This window comes from Argopecten irradians, chromosome 4, assembly GCF_041381155.1.
Source record: "Argopecten irradians isolate NY chromosome 4, Ai_NY, whole genome shotgun sequence".
Taxonomy (NCBI): Eukaryota; Metazoa; Mollusca; class Bivalvia; order Pectinida; family Pectinidae; genus Argopecten; species Argopecten irradians.
Window position 1 is genome coordinate 11,424,426 of NC_091137.1, and position 17,336 is coordinate 11,441,761.

The 17,336-nt window shown below is 34.8% G+C and overlaps 2 protein-coding genes across 10 annotated transcripts in view; one reads left to right on the forward strand and one right to left on the reverse strand.

Annotated features, from left to right (window-relative positions):
- The window catches only part of LOC138320601 (TBC1 domain family member 5-like), a 51,605-nt gene extending 41,104 nt beyond the window's left edge, over positions 1-10,501 (reverse strand). For 7 of the 9 annotated variants that reach the window (XM_069263690.1, XM_069263693.1, XM_069263692.1 and 4 more), the window contains exons 1-2: positions 10,419-10,501; positions 9,529-9,656 (exon numbers count right to left, since the gene is read on the reverse strand). The gene's annotated coding sequence lies outside the window, so the exon portion shown is untranslated. Of the gene's footprint in view, positions 1-1,538; positions 1,735-9,524; positions 9,657-10,418 lie in introns of those variants that run through there. The other 2 variants (XM_069263686.1, XM_069263687.1) reach the window with 2 other exon arrangements.
- A 4,036-nt stretch (positions 10,502-14,537) lies between these two features.
- LOC138322097 (transmembrane protein 169-like) lies at positions 14,538-15,266 on the forward strand. The gene has a single exon (XM_069266153.1). It carries the CDS (start codon positions 14,538-14,540, stop codon positions 15,264-15,266), a length of 729 nt encoding a protein of 242 aa, XP_069122254.1.
- Positions 15,267-17,336: the final 2,070 nt, after the last annotated feature.

A 17,336-nucleotide genomic window follows, 5' to 3' on the forward strand; every position in this document is an offset into this window, starting at 1 on the left:
GTAGCCCTTCATTCCAGCATGCCACAGGCCCACTATCAGGTCCCTAGGCTCTTTTGTTATGAAGAAGAAGTCGTTTAAAGATTTTAGCCTTTTTGACCCCTGTGACCTTGAATGAAGGTCAAGGTCATTCATTTGAACAAACTTGGTAGCCCTCTATCCCAGTATGTCACAGGCCTAATATCAGGTTCCTAGGCCTCTTGGTTATTAAAAAGAAGTTGTTTAAATATTTCAGCCTATTTGACCCTGTGACCTTGAATGAAGGTCAAGGTCATTCATTTGAACAAACTTGGTAGCCCTTCATCCCAGCATGTCACAGGTCCAATTTCAGGTCTCTAGGCCTCTTGGTTATTTAGAAGAAGTTTGTTAAAGATTTTCACCTATTTGACCCCTGTGACCTTGAATGAAGGTCAAGGTCATTCATTTGAACAAACTTGGTAGCTCTTCATCCCAGCATGCTAAAAGTCAATTTTAAGGACTCTAGGTCTTCAAGTTTTGGAGAAGAAGTTGTTTAAATGGAAAAGTTGACGTCGGACGGCCGGACGGACGGACGGACGATGGACGCTGCACCATAGCATAAGCTCACTTGCCCTTCGGGCAGGTGAGCTAATAAGTGAAAAGAACATCGTAAATAGGATGAAAACAAATAACAAACACTTTTTAATTCCAAGATAGAACCATATGGATTTGACAGAAAACTTACAGAAAGGGAACAAAGGAATTTGATTATCTACAATTGTGTCCATTCAAATACATTTATTTGTATAAGAGATTTTAAGGTGACATTTTACCACAAGTGAATCATATAAATGCCACATATCATATCAAACCTAGCTATATCGGACAAAGGATTTAAAATGTTGTTACTTTTCCGATGTTAAACTCCCATTCAGATAAATAGTAGAGATTTGTATCATTTATATTACATGTGAGTTGGTAGATTTCCTCAGCTCTCCTGTCAAATGTTACCCTTATAACTTGCAGAACTTCAAGTCCCATTTTTCACTTGATGTACTTCTATAATTAAACTAATAGAGCACTGCAATGTGACTTGACGAAAGATTTCCGTATCTAGGCATGTCAAAGCTTTCTTAGATTAATCAAGTAGGTGGAAGCTTTCCTCAGAACAATATACCATTAGCAGATGACATCTGCAAACTTTATTACACACCAGACAAATTCAATTCCTCCAAACTTGATTCCCTCCGGCCATAAATCTTACAGATCCAATTTTCCTGGTATTGGTTTGACAGCACATTACACAGTCAAATGACAAGGTTTGCTAGACAACACTGGTGGTTTTAAGACACTATGTTCTCTGCACAAGTTAAAAGCATTGTAAATGAAACAATACATTTATTTGTTCAATTAAAGAATGGTGCTAACGTAATTGATAAGCATTCAAGTTCCTTAGATAACAATGTCAAATCTTTGCTCTAGAAACTTTGGATGCATCCTAAATTTATCAATCATGAAACAAGATATCTTTTTACAAGTAGAACCATTAGAACAATCAAATAGAGAGACTTAAGCTTACTTACGCTAACGGTGACAGTTGAGGATCAAATGCTAGTCACTAATTTGTTCCCTTTTTCGCAATTTTTGCCGTCATTTCCGTAAAATCCCCAAGAGGTATGTTTCATCCATAACATATCATACAACTTCCGTTGATTATAACTGGTAAATGTCCTTGTGTGGGTTTCTTGCTAAATGCTATAATATAGCCTGCCTGAAGCTCTACAAAACATTGCAAACGAGGAAACCTGCTCAGCCTCCCAAGTCTCCTCCAATCAATACAATACCAATTCTGTAGCTTTTGTCAGCCAGCCTCAATGTTACAAGTGAATTATGTATCACAGGCCAAGCATTTACCATCACTTATGATAACCTTCTGACAAATAAACAATTAATCTCTTTCACTTATGATGCTTATAATATACGGTATTGTTTGTTGTTTATGTTCAAATATACCATTCATAAGAAATAATTTTTCTTACTGTTTTACTTTCATTACAGAGGAATTGCACCAAGAAATTTTATATGAATCTGACCATATTCAGTATAATTTACTAAACTTAAACTAAAAGGTCTATATCAGGCCATTCCATTGTATACCTAAATTAAATTTGACACTAATATGGCATTGCGTAAACAAAAAGATTAGGCCAGGTCAATGTGTAAGATATGACATTGAGTCAGTAAAATTAGGCCAGGTCAATGTGTAAGGTATGATATTAGCCAGGTCAATGTGTAAGGTATAATATTGAGTCATTAAAATTAGGCCAGGTCAATGTGTAAGATATGACATTGAGTCATTAAAATTAGGCCACACCTGGATGTGTAAAATGAGGCAAGGGCAATGCGTAAGATTTGACATCGAGTCAAAAAAATGAGGTCAGGCCAATGTGTAAGATTTGAAATTGAGTCAGTAAGAAATAGGCCAGGTCAATATGTATAATACAACATTAAGTCAGTAAAATTAGATCAAATAAATATGTAAGATATGACATTGAGTCATTAAAATTATATCAAATCAATGTGTAAGATATGAGGCTAGGCTAATGTGTAAGATTTGAAATTGAGTCAGTAAAATTAGGCCAGGTCAATATGTACAATACAACATTGAGTCAGTAAAATTATATCAAATAAATATGTAAGAAATGACAATGAGTCAATAAAACGGGCCATCCATGATATGTTTTTGACCTTAGCACAACTGTCTGTTGAATCAAAGTTCAGTGATGAAGTTGACAAACTACTCCATGTGTATAGTGTTCAATCCTTATCTATCAGAAGCCATCAATACAGAATATCAAACTAATCAGAACCTTAAACATCATGACAACATTTCTCACAATATACAACTGATGGAAAATCAAGGCCCATCTTCCATATACTCTTTAGAATGACATCTATGAAGACATACAGCTTCTGTCTGCCATTACAAAGCAGACCTAATCCTGATTGATTAGCAGTCCTACAGACTGACCGGGTCAGATGAGATATATATATATGACACTCCTAAATTAAAACTGCTCAGCAGTACCAACTACATGTTCAAATAATGACCAATACAAAACGTAATACACTACATGTACTCTTCTACAAGAAGATGAACTATGTTCTTTTAAATGTATACAGGTGTCTATACTTTTTTCAATGAATTTGTGTTAAAATTTTAGAAGCAAGAAACATGCATGATGCTAGGGATTTCAAAAATCCTATTACATATAAACTGCTAGGCTAAAAGGTATAATTTTAGATGATATTGATTTGGTATGGAAATTTCAATTTTAAAATTCCTATTAAATGCAGACAAAATGTGAATATCATATATTTCTTTATTTTAATACTATTACAAATTGATTTGTGGCTTGATTTGTGCAATAATTTTGTGAAATGTCGATCAGAATGGTCCCATTAAAAGCCTCCTCAATTTTAAGTGCCTTAGGCAATTATCAAGTCAAATACAGTACCAGTTAAGTATAATGTTACTTCCATTTCAATCTCATATACTGATAAAAATGCATCCATAACAAATTAAACAAGAATTAGGATCACAAAAATCTATTGAAACATATATAAATTTTCAATTTGCTGTTGCCAGTTTTTATGAAGATATAGCGAAAGCCAAGACTTCACAAATAACCTGAACATGATTTAAATGTTTGTTTAATTTCACTGATGCAGTGATGCATTTAAAAATCAATTTCCATGACAATTTCAGGCCTATCTGTCATGCACAATAAAAGCAAGTTGTATTTGCTGTGTATGAGAATCAATACATCATCTGGTTACATATTTACATCAAAAAGGCCTTCCCAAGTTCCCAGGGTAGTTTTAGCATAAAAATGTCATCAACTGTAACGACAAATGACATGGCTAGGATTATGGCCTCACATGTATGTATACAACAACTAGGTTTGATGAATAAGTATTTTGGAGGCTAGGATTATGGCCTCACATGTATGTATACAACAACTAGGTTTGATTAATAAGCATTTTGGAGGCTAGGATTATGGCCTCACATGTATGTATACAACAACTAGGTTTGATTAATAAGCATTTTGGAGGCTAGGATTATGGCCTCACATGTATGTATGTATACAACAACTAGGTTTGATTAATAAGTATTTTGGAGGCTAGGATTATGGCCTCACATGTATGTATACAACAACTAGGTTTGATTAATAAGTATTTTGGAGGCTAGGATTATGGCCTCACATGTATGTATACAACAACTAGGTTTGATTAATAAGTATTTTGGAGGCTAGGATTATGGCCTCACATGTATGTATACAACAACTAGGTTTGATTAATAAGCATTTTGGAGGCTGCAGTATATCAGTGCTGGTCTTACACTACCAAAAATGAATCATTTGTCACGTCATACAGGTCTGTTATTCAGGCTCTGACCACACAGTGTACTAACAGTAATGGAGGAACAACTTGCACATATCTATACAAACTTTTCTAGTTAAAGTTAAACAAATTCCAGATACAGAATAAAAGATTGATTCTCAATCAAATGAACACTTGTTATACCCCAGAAAAAAAAATCAAGTCACTGCAGCCTAGTCAGTATGCCAGCTAACAATTGTTCACCATACGTCACAGTCTGTAAACAGCAGCTGGTACAGAATCAATTAATACGGCGGACGATGGAGCACTCTTCACCAGGACTGATAATAAATGTCAAAATTGTATAAAATTCAATATATTACAATTAGGTGGTACATACTGTGACACTACCCACATTGGAACACTTGTTGAATGAAGATATTCGTTAAATATTTTACTTTGTAAGTGGCTATAGTTTTTTTCCATGTATTGCATAAATATAAGTTTTCATGCCATGCCTTGCTTTAACCATGTCATCATGATCAGTTCCTATGTGTTTATAAAAACGTCATAAGCCATGTCTAGCAATGCATATCAGCAGATTTGAGTACCCAAAACTAAACACCTAAATAATAACACAAAATGTGTACATAAATATCCATCATATTAAATACATCCAAATCATAAATGTCGGATCCCCCTCTTTCTTTATTTTAGGTTTGTCGCACATGGCAATGTATCTGGTTTTTATCTGTAAGTTTTAAGAAGGTTATTTTTATAATATAGGAATTCAGTTTTAATTTTGGTTGTGTTCCATTACAGCTTCGTTACAACAAGTGTTCCTGTTTACATTCATTCACTCGATAGACACATTGGTTGGTAGCTGATCTAGTAGGCTGGTAACTGATGCAGTAGATTAGATTTTAATTGGCATGTAACGAAGGCACTGATTGGCTGAAGCATCAGCAGCCCGACTGATTGCCCACCAACTGACAAGATCGCCGACAACATTGAGAAGTAGGCGGAGCCAGTGGATCTTTGATGTTCATACGGGATTACCCGACTCTGTTGTACAATGTGTTTGATCACGCTGTGTACTATTTAATTACTTACAATGTACAGTTGTGTGACCGCACAACATTACACAATGTGCAGTGTGCGCACTATGTATGCATGATGTGTAGTCTGGGCGGTGTGAGCACGATGTGCGGTCTGGGCGGTAGGAAGGGTGTCTGGGCGATAGTTATCGTGGTCGATATAAATATAGGAATTCAATTTTATTGAGTAAACAACTAAACATGCTGAACGATGATAAGGTTTTATTGCAACTGTATTGAAGACATGGTAAATCCAAATGTGATATTCACACATGTATAAAGGATATCCAGAATATAACAAATATGTAATTCTTTTTTTTTACCTGATTATTTATGTACTTGAGGCTGCTAAACAGTCTACTGTACTGGCTAATTAGGCCTTTACAAGGTTGATAAACTATGTATTAAATTAACATCTTCAAACTCTTTTTTGTATTAACTTGAACAATGTGTCAGTTTTGAAATTTAATTGTATATAAATATCTAAAACAAATCATATAAATCTTTGAAAGCGGGACAGCTTTATTAATTGTATAGGTTTTACCAGAAATTTATATAGTATATTATCTAAATATCTTGTTTTACGTACATTCATTCAGGTATTTATATACTCTCTACACCAGATCTGTTAGACAAGTATGTATACCTGAGCCAGGATATAAGTTAAATTGAAGGTAAAACAATTCATGACCAGAGGGCAGAATTAGTGACAGAGCGTGCGGCGAAATACACATACAATAGCTAGCTATATACATGTACAATGTATATATACTGTTCATGTATAGGTACACCGGTTTGGGGTGAGGCTGGGTATAGGGGAGCCAAATGGGTATTGTCTCGAAGCATGTTTGAAATACACATGTATGTACATATGTAGTATAAATTTAACTATTAATAAACCCTCTCCCTTTCCTGGAAAAAAAGATAAATAAAATACAAAAAAAGATACAAAAAAATTTGTGTACATTATCATCATTTTGAGAAAAAAATTAATATTACATATATCAATTATTCTCAATTGAAAGAATAAACACAATTTGACAAAAAGTAGCTATAAGTTTATTATTATTTGAAACAAAATCACACATGGGGTCAAATAGACTTTACAAAATCAGGTTATACAGGTACAGAGGCGATCACAGCATGCTTGTTATCAATTGAATTGAACAGACCCCCTGGTATTAAAGAAAATAGGTATACCTTACCCATGACGCCTGACTGATCATCATCTCAGGTAAGATGTCACCTTCTTAGGTGGTGGGATGGGAAAAGAGGGAGAAAAGGGCCATAGGCTATAACGACAGCCCTGAGTGCCTATAATTTACAGTACACAAGTCATTTATATATATATATAATTACGTAAATGCAGGTACAATGTATACCTGTATGCCCCCGTACAACGTAAAGTACATGTATATATATATATATATATATATCAGTGTATGCAACAGACTTTTGTACCAATTACACTTTTGCATAATACACATGTACATATATCTACGTACATGTAATATGATAAAATATTGTATTTTATGTGTATGTGAAGACAGTAATTAAACAGATCTACATGTATGATTAAAATGTCTGTTGACAACATGAATTATATACAACACTCCACATTATTTTAATGTACATGTTACCACTTTTAGTTAATAATCTTCTAATAAATGTACACAACTTGTGCTTTGTTTCAATATATAGAGATATCACTCAAACTGACAATACAATGAATAAATCAAAATTAAATGTATATCAATCAAATTATATTTCAAATATTATGATCAAATATTACATGTGTAGACACATATGTTTAAACAGAAATTAAGTATTAGATTTAGATATCACTGGAATGACAGTACAAATAAATTAGGCTCATCAACACAGGCCGTTTATGGAATGATTTGGCAAATTTGATTAGACCGATCGTCCCAATCGCACAGCTGTGCAGCATGCAGAATTTGGTACGTTGTGCGGCCACACAATTATATTTACACTCCATGTTGCATTCGCCTATATAACACTAGTATACCAAATTGTAGTATATGAGAGTATGTCTGCAATGTACAGTAATGAGGTCTCTGTGTAGGAATACATTCAATCGCTGTATTAGAAATTTGTTATTGTTTTTTTTTACTTATTAAGCGAATGTTTTGAGGATGTTTTGTTCATAAATTATTGGCTATTTCTCGCGACTTCGGGGAGTATTCATACTCTAGCATATCTACCAACGTTCCAATGGATCAAATTTTTCATTGTGTTTGTTAATGTGTTGGGTTTAGATCTATTATATCCATTGTAATGTTACATGTAATGTCACAGCCAAATCTAGCTACTGTTGTACCTTCTGACTGACTTCCGCTGCAAGGTCCGTTTGGTGTGGAAAACAAATCAGGTACGGCTGACAATAGATTATGTCTTATCAAACTGGCAGAATCGGCGGTAGTTTACAAAATGTTGGTTGATGTTAGCCGAGAAATTATCAACACAAGATTCAAAAGCATTTATCTGATTTAATACTGGTGACAAAGTTAAAAAAAATTCTACGCCTACAGCTGGAAAAGCATCCCCTACTAACATCTAAGTATGTGTCAAAGCCGTGTTTTATCGGAATATATTTTGACAAGACACCATGGTCGGTCGTACATTGTACCCGATTTGGTTTCCCACACCTTGCAGTAAAGTTATAATTAGTCAGAAGTAGGTGATTTCTTTTCCGTAAAATTTTTGACTGACTTTTCTGCTACAACAGTAACGTCAGCTCTTTCCATGCTTACTTCACTGATTAGCGCTGATTCAGAGTCTATACATGAGGTAATTAAATTGTATTTGTGTAATCTTTTTACATTATGAAGCTTACAATGCCGATCATTTTATGTATATATCCTGCCTACTGGTACAGTACACGTTTCTGATCTTGGTAATCACCAACAGACATTTCCGACTGTTTAGCTCCGCACCTACATTGAAGTGACAGCCGCTTCCACAGCTTATTGAATGTCATTGGCAAACTGACTAGCTACCATGCAACCTAATTAGCTACCATCAATGCTTAAATAAATTGATACAGGTATATTTTGTTCAAAAAATATTCATTCATGACTTAGTTTACAAATGAAATACAATTTCATCCAATATACTTGTATACTTGTTGTATGTGCCAAAGTGAAAATATATTTTGAATTTACATGCATGATATTTGATAAATTTATTAAATTTATTTTTTCTTTTCCCCAGATGATAAAAGAACCAGCATATAGACCAGATTAAGACAATACATAATTTGCCTTAGACAATAATTTGACTCTTTCTCCAGCGTTGGCATGTTATCTCCCCTCCACTGCTAATTATTATAAATTTCAGGAGAAATAACTAGATACCAAGCCTCTGAATATCTTTCTTTGCAGTATGCACTGCATAGCAGAATATCAACTACTGAAAATATGTAATTAGATTGTATACATGTATTTGCATCTTGCTGCAGATTTTTTACAGCATTACAAGTTGTTATTATTTTATGTGAATATATCAAGGATATAGAGCAAATGCAGTAGTTGTCTCAATTGGTCAGGTGAGTAAATATATTGGATACTTCAATGATATGCAGGGGATTGAAAAAGTTGGGAAAACTGTTATATGGAGAGACAATAATGTTAACAGACAGGAGGCAGGTTAATCTGCAACACTTATTGGTGTAGTGAGATCAACTACTGGTTTTTTACAGATTGTTTTGATAAACAGAAAAGGAATGAAAAAGAAGATGCTATATCAAGGAAAAAGGACAGCATTATATATCATTTCCTTTGAAAAAAGAGCACTACAGACTGTGAAAGATTGTGATCATCACACAATGCAATTTCTTTTGGCATGAAAACCTCATAAACATAATTAAATGACATGACATATTTGCATAGTTGGTTAGCACTGGCATGGCTTGATCGTTACAATGCATTAAAGATGAGATAAAATGATGACAGACGTTAAGACATTATTAACTCTTTCACCCCTATGTAACTTTAGTAGACTCTACCATCAATTGATCTGGATGAGTCCATTATGGCCCACAGTGGTGAAAGGGTTAATTAAACTTACTTACTAGATTCTGCAGTAATGTATCCAAAAAGTGATAATCATCACAATTCACATTGTTGAAGCTCTTTCTCTGTTATGGTCATACAACAAAAGTCTGGTATTTACCATCCCAATGCATAATCTGTAAATCTCCTACAATATATCAAAAGACAAAGATTAAAGAGAAATCTAATTTAAATTGCAATAAAAGTCATTTCTAGTTTTGTGGCTTTTTTTCCCAAACACAGCACCCAATTGTATCAATGCATTTTTATCTACCAGGCAATAGCAAATATAAAAAGGTTTATAATTAATTACAAGGTTAAAATATTGCTGTAGTAGAAAAAAAAGTTTTAGCAGGTAAGTCCACATCTCTTTTCTCGAGACAATGTACATGACAAATGGGTGCTTTAAGTTGTACATAGCATTTCCACTATCTTAATTCAGTTATGAAAACAATAATATCCAACAGGCACTTGATTTTCTCTTTATTCGAAAACCCCGCTTTGTTAATATTGATAATTAAATTTATTAGAAATCAATTTACATTGTATTTACTGTCATAAACTCCCTCTAAAATTTACTTTTTTTGTCCTTGCATGTGCACAGTGCAGTAAAGGTAATTTAAATTAGCCATGCTAAAAGTAATCTGGATTAATCACATGATTCATGATATACACAGACTATCCAGCGTCTATTTAGTCTATATGATAATGTCAAATCAATGTGAATGTGTACAGATCTATCGACAAATGATAAGATTGACAGGCCGCATCGACTGTCCATTACAGTGCAGCAACATGTCAGATCACATACAGCTCTTCCATAACGGCTAATAACTGTACATTTATATCAGGTTAGTCTCTATTCGTGCAGTGACAATATTTCGTGAAACAAAAAGGATATTTTAATTACCGATATTTCAGCCGTCAGGCGTAGACATTTCGTGGTCCCGAGATCGGCGGAAGTAAATAAAATTAGCTACACGGTGACTAATGATAACGCCAGAGAGTATCCGAAGGATATCCTGACTCATATAAACTGCGTCAGCTGAATGTTTGATATTAGGGTTTCCTAGTAGGATCATTTATCAAGAGCTGATTTGACGGCGTTTTACTTTTTATTTCGGTTTGCAAGACGAGAAATCATATGGCGAGTAACAGCGAGTAAGTTGTTTATAATTAATTCTATGTTACAATAGGTAAACAAATTACTTTAGATCATGTATGTGGGCATTTCAGCCCACATACAATGTGGGCATTTCAGCCCACATACAATATTCCCAAAACGGTCAACAACATTAGTCAGAACACAGGGCCTCGTTACTAATGATGATATATATAAGATAGGTCACGTCTATTTACATACATTACAGTGTAATGTATGTAAATAGACGTGACCTATCTTATATATATCATCATTAGTAACGAGGGCCTGTGGTCAGAAAGAACTATTTCGCTATAAGAACTGTAAATATTTGGAATGAACTGCCAGAAGTTAGGCAGAACATGTAGTATCAGCAATTAATGTAAATTCGTTTAAGAATAAGTTTGATAATCATTGGAAGAATCAGGAACTTTTTTTTTCAATTACGAAGCAACAATAGCATAGTACCCAGTGTTCTCCCTTAAGGAATTTTTCCTGCTGGTCCTAAGGACCGGCTGACCCTAAAAGTTACCGGTCCTGACTGAAAGTTACACTGGTCCTTACAAAGTTACAATTCATCCTTGTAGTTTATATAATTACTAGCAAAGTTATAGTTTTACTAACAAAATATATCTGCATATCCGGACTACTATCGTAGGCTCTCAACAAAGTCAGTGGCGTAGAAAGATGAAACGTAATGGGGTGTGGGGGGGGGGGGGGGGGGGGGGGGGGGGGGGGGGGGGGGGGCAAAGGTCCCCCGGGGAAAAAATTGACGATTAAGAATGGCTGAGATGAGTTTTACGATTTGTTGAATTTACGATGCATTTTGATGAATATGCGCACGCCGAAGGCGCGAGATTTTGTTGTTTAGGAGGTCCGAGGGTCTCCCCTGAGAACAAATATTACGATTTGGAATGGCTGAGATGCGTTTTACCATGTATTCTAATGATTTTAAAGCGTTATTAATACGGTAATTTTTTTATTTAAAGTTACCTGCATTTAGAAATAATAATTGTGAATAGCGTCATACCATTATGCAACCCAGCTCGATCTGAAATACTGGATTCACACCATTGGCACATTAATTGCTGTGTAACTCAAAATAATAATGAATTGATTTTCTTGCTAAGACATATAAACAAATCAATCTTTTATGAAGTATTTCTTGAAATAGTATAATCCCTTGATGGACATTTTTAGTCTAGTTCGTGTGTATTGAACATCTTGAATGCTTTAGTAAACTCACCGCGCAGCGGAAAATTTTCTAAAATGAAGTTTTGTACAGTTTGATCTTCGACCTTTCTACAATTCTACAGCCATTTTTGTTTGTATATATATCTTCTATCTGGACCAAAAGTTTCCGGTCAAAGGACCAGCTACACGGTAAAAATTGTCTGCCCGACTATAAAATTGCCGGTCACGGGCAGACGGACAGGCGTTAATTTCAAACGCTGATAATACCACAATTTTGTATGATGTGTACAGATTATAAATGCATTTATGACTTATGTAATATGTATCCATACGAGTCTGGTATAGAGGACTCATAATTGTCCTGAACCAGAATAAATCTTATCTTATCTTATGTAGAGTCCATCAGCTAAGTGTTAGCTTTTGTGTCTGAGTGGATTCGAATGAATTCATGAGTGTCAGTATCTTGTGTATCGTAGTGAAGCAATGTCAGCCTGCTCTTTGATGGGAGACCGCTCTGTTGGTTCGAACCCGACCTGACAGTAGTCAGACACTTGTCTGTTAAATCTAACCATAAGCGTGCAGACAGGTTGCCTCGTAGCGCTGCTACTTGTAAAAAATGTCATAGTTAAGATTGTAACCTCAGAACGAGATTAAAACTGTTTAAACTTATATTCGGTGAGTCTGATCATTGCTTTTTATTAAATGCTATTCTTCAATAATATTGATTCAGACATCGCAAGCATAGAGCCTCATCAATGCCTCTCAACAAGTCCCCTGACTTTCAATGAGGCCGAATACCTGCGAAATACATGTGAAATGATGGATGTTTTTATTTGTGTGTAGCAATATATTGACATTCGTCATATACTGTCCAGAAAGAAATATTCAACTGGAATTGTTCAATTTCCTTTCGATCTTGTTCATTAATGTTGTTTCTCTCTAAGGCTGAAAACTTACAAACATGCCATGTATCAAAAAAGCGTGGGAATTATATAATAAATGCTGTCATCTTTGGCACCAAGGGTGTCATGGGTGACGGTGAGCTTGACAACACACAAACAGTATATCATTTACATTTTGACCAGTACATTTATTGTGTCGTTCTTGTCTTTGTGTAGTTACTTATCTAAAACTACTTATAGTAATTTCAAAGAATATTCTAATGACACATTTTGTCTTTAGAGAAAATTTCAAATCTCATCTTGCTGATAACGAGAATTAAAACATGGCTACCTGCATGGAGGTGCAAGACTTTACCCGCGGGACACGATTTCAAAGTCTAAGGGGTACTGGAAATCCATATCCTTACACAAGTGTTTTGGTTAGTAGCGCTTCCCTCTATGCGGCCTTCAGCCGCGCAGAGAGCTGCGCTCTTATTAAACACGACTCTTGAAATAAGTGTCAATGGAACCAGGATTGAGACCCTTTCGAAAAACATTTGCGTATGGCGCAGGGTGTGAGATCCCTTTACTAACAGGGTGCAGGATTTACAATAAATTTAATACCTGCCTCTGCAGGGATCGAAGTCGGGACCTCTGCATTACTAGTCTGACACTCAAGCGATCAAGCTAAGGAGAAGTTCTCTCTAGGCTGCCAAGCATTATATTTCGGATAGTATTGACCAGGGATACATTCTCCCCCTCCAGTAATTACCGGTAACTCTTCCTCAAGTTTGCAGGGGTCTCAACGATTCCTTCGCAGGTATCCTTAAGTATCATTTCCGAGTCGCTACATGGGCGCCAATGTAACAAGGTGCAGGATTTACAATGAATTTAATACCTGCCTCTGCAGGGATCGAAGTCGGGACCTCTGCATTACTAATCTGACACTCAAGCGATCGAGCTAAGGAGAAATTCTCTCTAGCCGAGCGTTATATTGTGGATAGTATTGACCAGGGTTACATACTCCCCCTCCAGGAATCAACTCGTACTCGAGTTTCCAGCGGTCACAACGATTCCTTCACAGGTATCGTTCAGTATCATTCCCGAGTCCCTACATGGGCGCCAATGTAACAGGGTGCAGGATTTACAATAAATTTTAATACCTGCCTCTGCCAGGGATCCAACTCGAGACCTCTGGATTACTAGTCTGATACTCAACCGATCGAGCTAAAGAGAAGTTCTCTCTAACCGAGCATTATATTGTGGTTAGTATCGACCAGGGTTACACATATACACGCACATTGTGTAGAATGAGACTCATGTATATGTACATGTAGATATCATATTTAAATCTCTGGTGTCAAAGTCCGCTCCACAGTATATATGACAACTCTAGTCAACTTTTGTAAAACTACATCAAAATAATGATCACAAACACTATGGAACCATACATGACCACTATGACTTAACAGCTAGATAGCAAAGGCACCATACAGCAACCATGCCTTGCATACAGATGCAGATACGATTGTGGTACACACAAACATGTGGTGCAAGGGAATAAATTTAATAAATACAAGTGTTTACAGCATTTGTTTGGTGTTGTAGTCTCATCTTAGGCCATTGATATAAATTTTTTTGTGATATTGTTCTTTTTAAGGAACTTTTATTACTTTTTCAGAAAGGTAGTTGGCCTTTAAATAACGAATAAATCATTAATAATGTTTTCTTTTTCCCCTTCCAGTTGCAGTCTCTAAGATTGTACGTTATGGAAACGTATACTCAACATTTAAAACAAGCATAGATTGATGTTATGGATAGCAGTGTAATGGAGGATCCCACAAATATACAGGGGATGTCAGTACAGTCACAATCAAAACCTCACAAGTCTGTTCTTCCCTTAACTGATATACCAGAGGATCCCAAAGAGGCACGCAACAGCAAGGAGCTTGATAATACTGGTCCTATTGAAGAGGAAGGCGAAAATCTTATAAATTCAAAAAACATACACAATGACAAGTTCAAGGGAGATAATCCAAACAGTACAGAAATAATTACACTTGAACCATCTGACATAGAAATGGAACATCTTCCTGCTTCAAACAAAGGAAATGATGCCGACTCAATAGAGATCATAAGTAGGGAGAGTGGCCCACATGTTGCCTTATTTTCTGTGATTTGTATCCCGGCAGCATTCCTAGCCTCCCTGTGTGTTGCCTTCTATTATGGAGCATCATCCTGGTACAATCTTTATCTCTACTTCAGTGAAGAGAAAACTGTCTGGCACAAGGTCACAATATGCCCGGTCCTGATACTTACATTTCCATTCACTGTTGGATTGTCATCTATTGGAGTGGCTGTTTTTGCTGCATTTGTCCAGATTTCCTGGTTTTATATGAGCTGGCATGCAGAGTTCCTAGACTTTGAAAAGGGTTTCTTTGGCTGGTTATGCAATAAGGTTGGACTACCCCAGTGTTGTCCATATGAATTGATAATTCTTAGCAATGAATCGGAGTTGGAGCCAATGAGAACCTCATTGTAATTTTATTAAATTCTATTTACTTTTATTCCATTGCATATAGTACTACTATTTTATATACATTTGCTCTCTTGCTCTGACCCCATCATCAGATGTTGAGCTGATGTGATACATATATTGTCTATTTTTGCCTATAAACAATTCTTGTCAAGACTATCTTTTGAGATATAATTAATGAAATGTGTTTTTCATAAGAAAAAGGTAATGCAGTCTTACATAAAACTAGTAAAAGTATTGTTCATAATACTTAGATCTCTGACCATTTTTATTTAAAACGTTAATCCATCTAATGGTATATGACATTTATTATTTTTACATTGTGAATCATACAAATTAAATTGAAATGAAAGAATTCCTTTTAGATCTTTACAATTTGTACATTGATCCAGTATGTTGATTGTTGTATGTTCTGCATCTGTTGTTGAATTATCTTAAATCATTTTAAATACCATACATGTATACTGGGAAGTCATGAATTTAACAAAACTTATTCTGAAATTAAGTTCTGCAGTTTATTGTGATGTAGTTTTCATTGATTATATGAAATAGGTTGTGTTGATATTAATTTGTATTATAAAGTTTACTATGTTTGGGGGACTATGTAATGGTGTCCATTACAATGAGTACTTTTTTTTAAAAGAAATTGACATTTTACAGCTGCAAAACTATATTATCCAATGTATTGTTGTGAAATTAATCAGTCAAATGACATGAATTTTAGAATTAAAAAGATTGTGGTTCAATTTTTGGATAAACATTTAGAAAACTCTAGTTTTGTTATGAAGCTACACTTGTATGACCATTTTACTTCACTTATGGACCTGAAGATACAAACCATATTGAGCCTCATTATACATCAGCTGAGTTGATTTGCTTGATCTTGATGTGATATATAATGTCAATGTTGCCTTATCTTTTATCGTTTATAATTGATGCTTTTACATTTTATATACCGGTGCTGATATTTCACGTGTTGTGCAATAATTATGTATATTCTCCCACGCTCATTTTACCTGTGAGGTCATTGCCACAAGTAAAACCAGATTGATTTACATGACATTTACTATAGGCTCTAATAGTGCAAGAGATTGTGTTGTAAAGGTCAGTTTCATCAAAGACTTTGAAGTCATTAAATCATTGATCAATAATTCAGAGAGTACAATGACCTTGGAGTTAGCATTGTGGTAGATATGGTGGGAAGTAATAAGTTATGTTTAGTCGTTAGTAATGTAGGATTTCATCATGTCTGAATGTATTGGTAATATTACTTATATTGCTTCAGTACATCTAGCTTATTGTCAACTCACCTCAGTATAATTCCTTATTATGACATGCATACAAATTCCATTGAAAGCATTAAATATGCAATGTATGTATTGATAGTACAATTCAAAATTAGAACTTGGTGACATGCTTCCTTGAGATTAATTAAAAATATTAAATAGATGTCTAGAGAGAAAGGTCCAGACAAGAATTATTTTTCCAGCATATAAAACTTCACTGACATAAGTCAATTTCAGTAGCTTGGGTCAGAAGTTGATGGGTATATATGCTTATCCCATTTAATCGGACGGATTAACGATATTATGTATGACACCGAAACACTTTGTTCTGATATATTTAAGCTGCATATATGGAAAATATGATTTTAGCAAAAAAGGAGCAGTAGACTCGTGTTCAGGAGATAATTTACATAAATGAAATGAAAACTAAATGCTGTATTAGTCATGAAGCAAAGTAAATTTTCATTTATAAGATAGAAAAAAATTATCAAAGTAATCCTTACATTTAGAAAAAAAAAATCAACATTAACCCCCTAGTCAGTATTTTAAAATATTTACATGCTTTTATATCAATTTTATTGCAGTAACTTACATATTTCATACAAAAATAGTTTCTCTATAATTTGCTATTTATATATTTATACTGAATCATTCATTAAATAATATCAAAGTGTACCATCTTTTCTGAGTTGTTTTTGAGATGTCAAGTATTGCCAGTTCAGTTTGTCTCCAACTGTCTGTCATCCATCTTTTATCAAAATCAATATACATTTTCTATTTCTTGTTTACA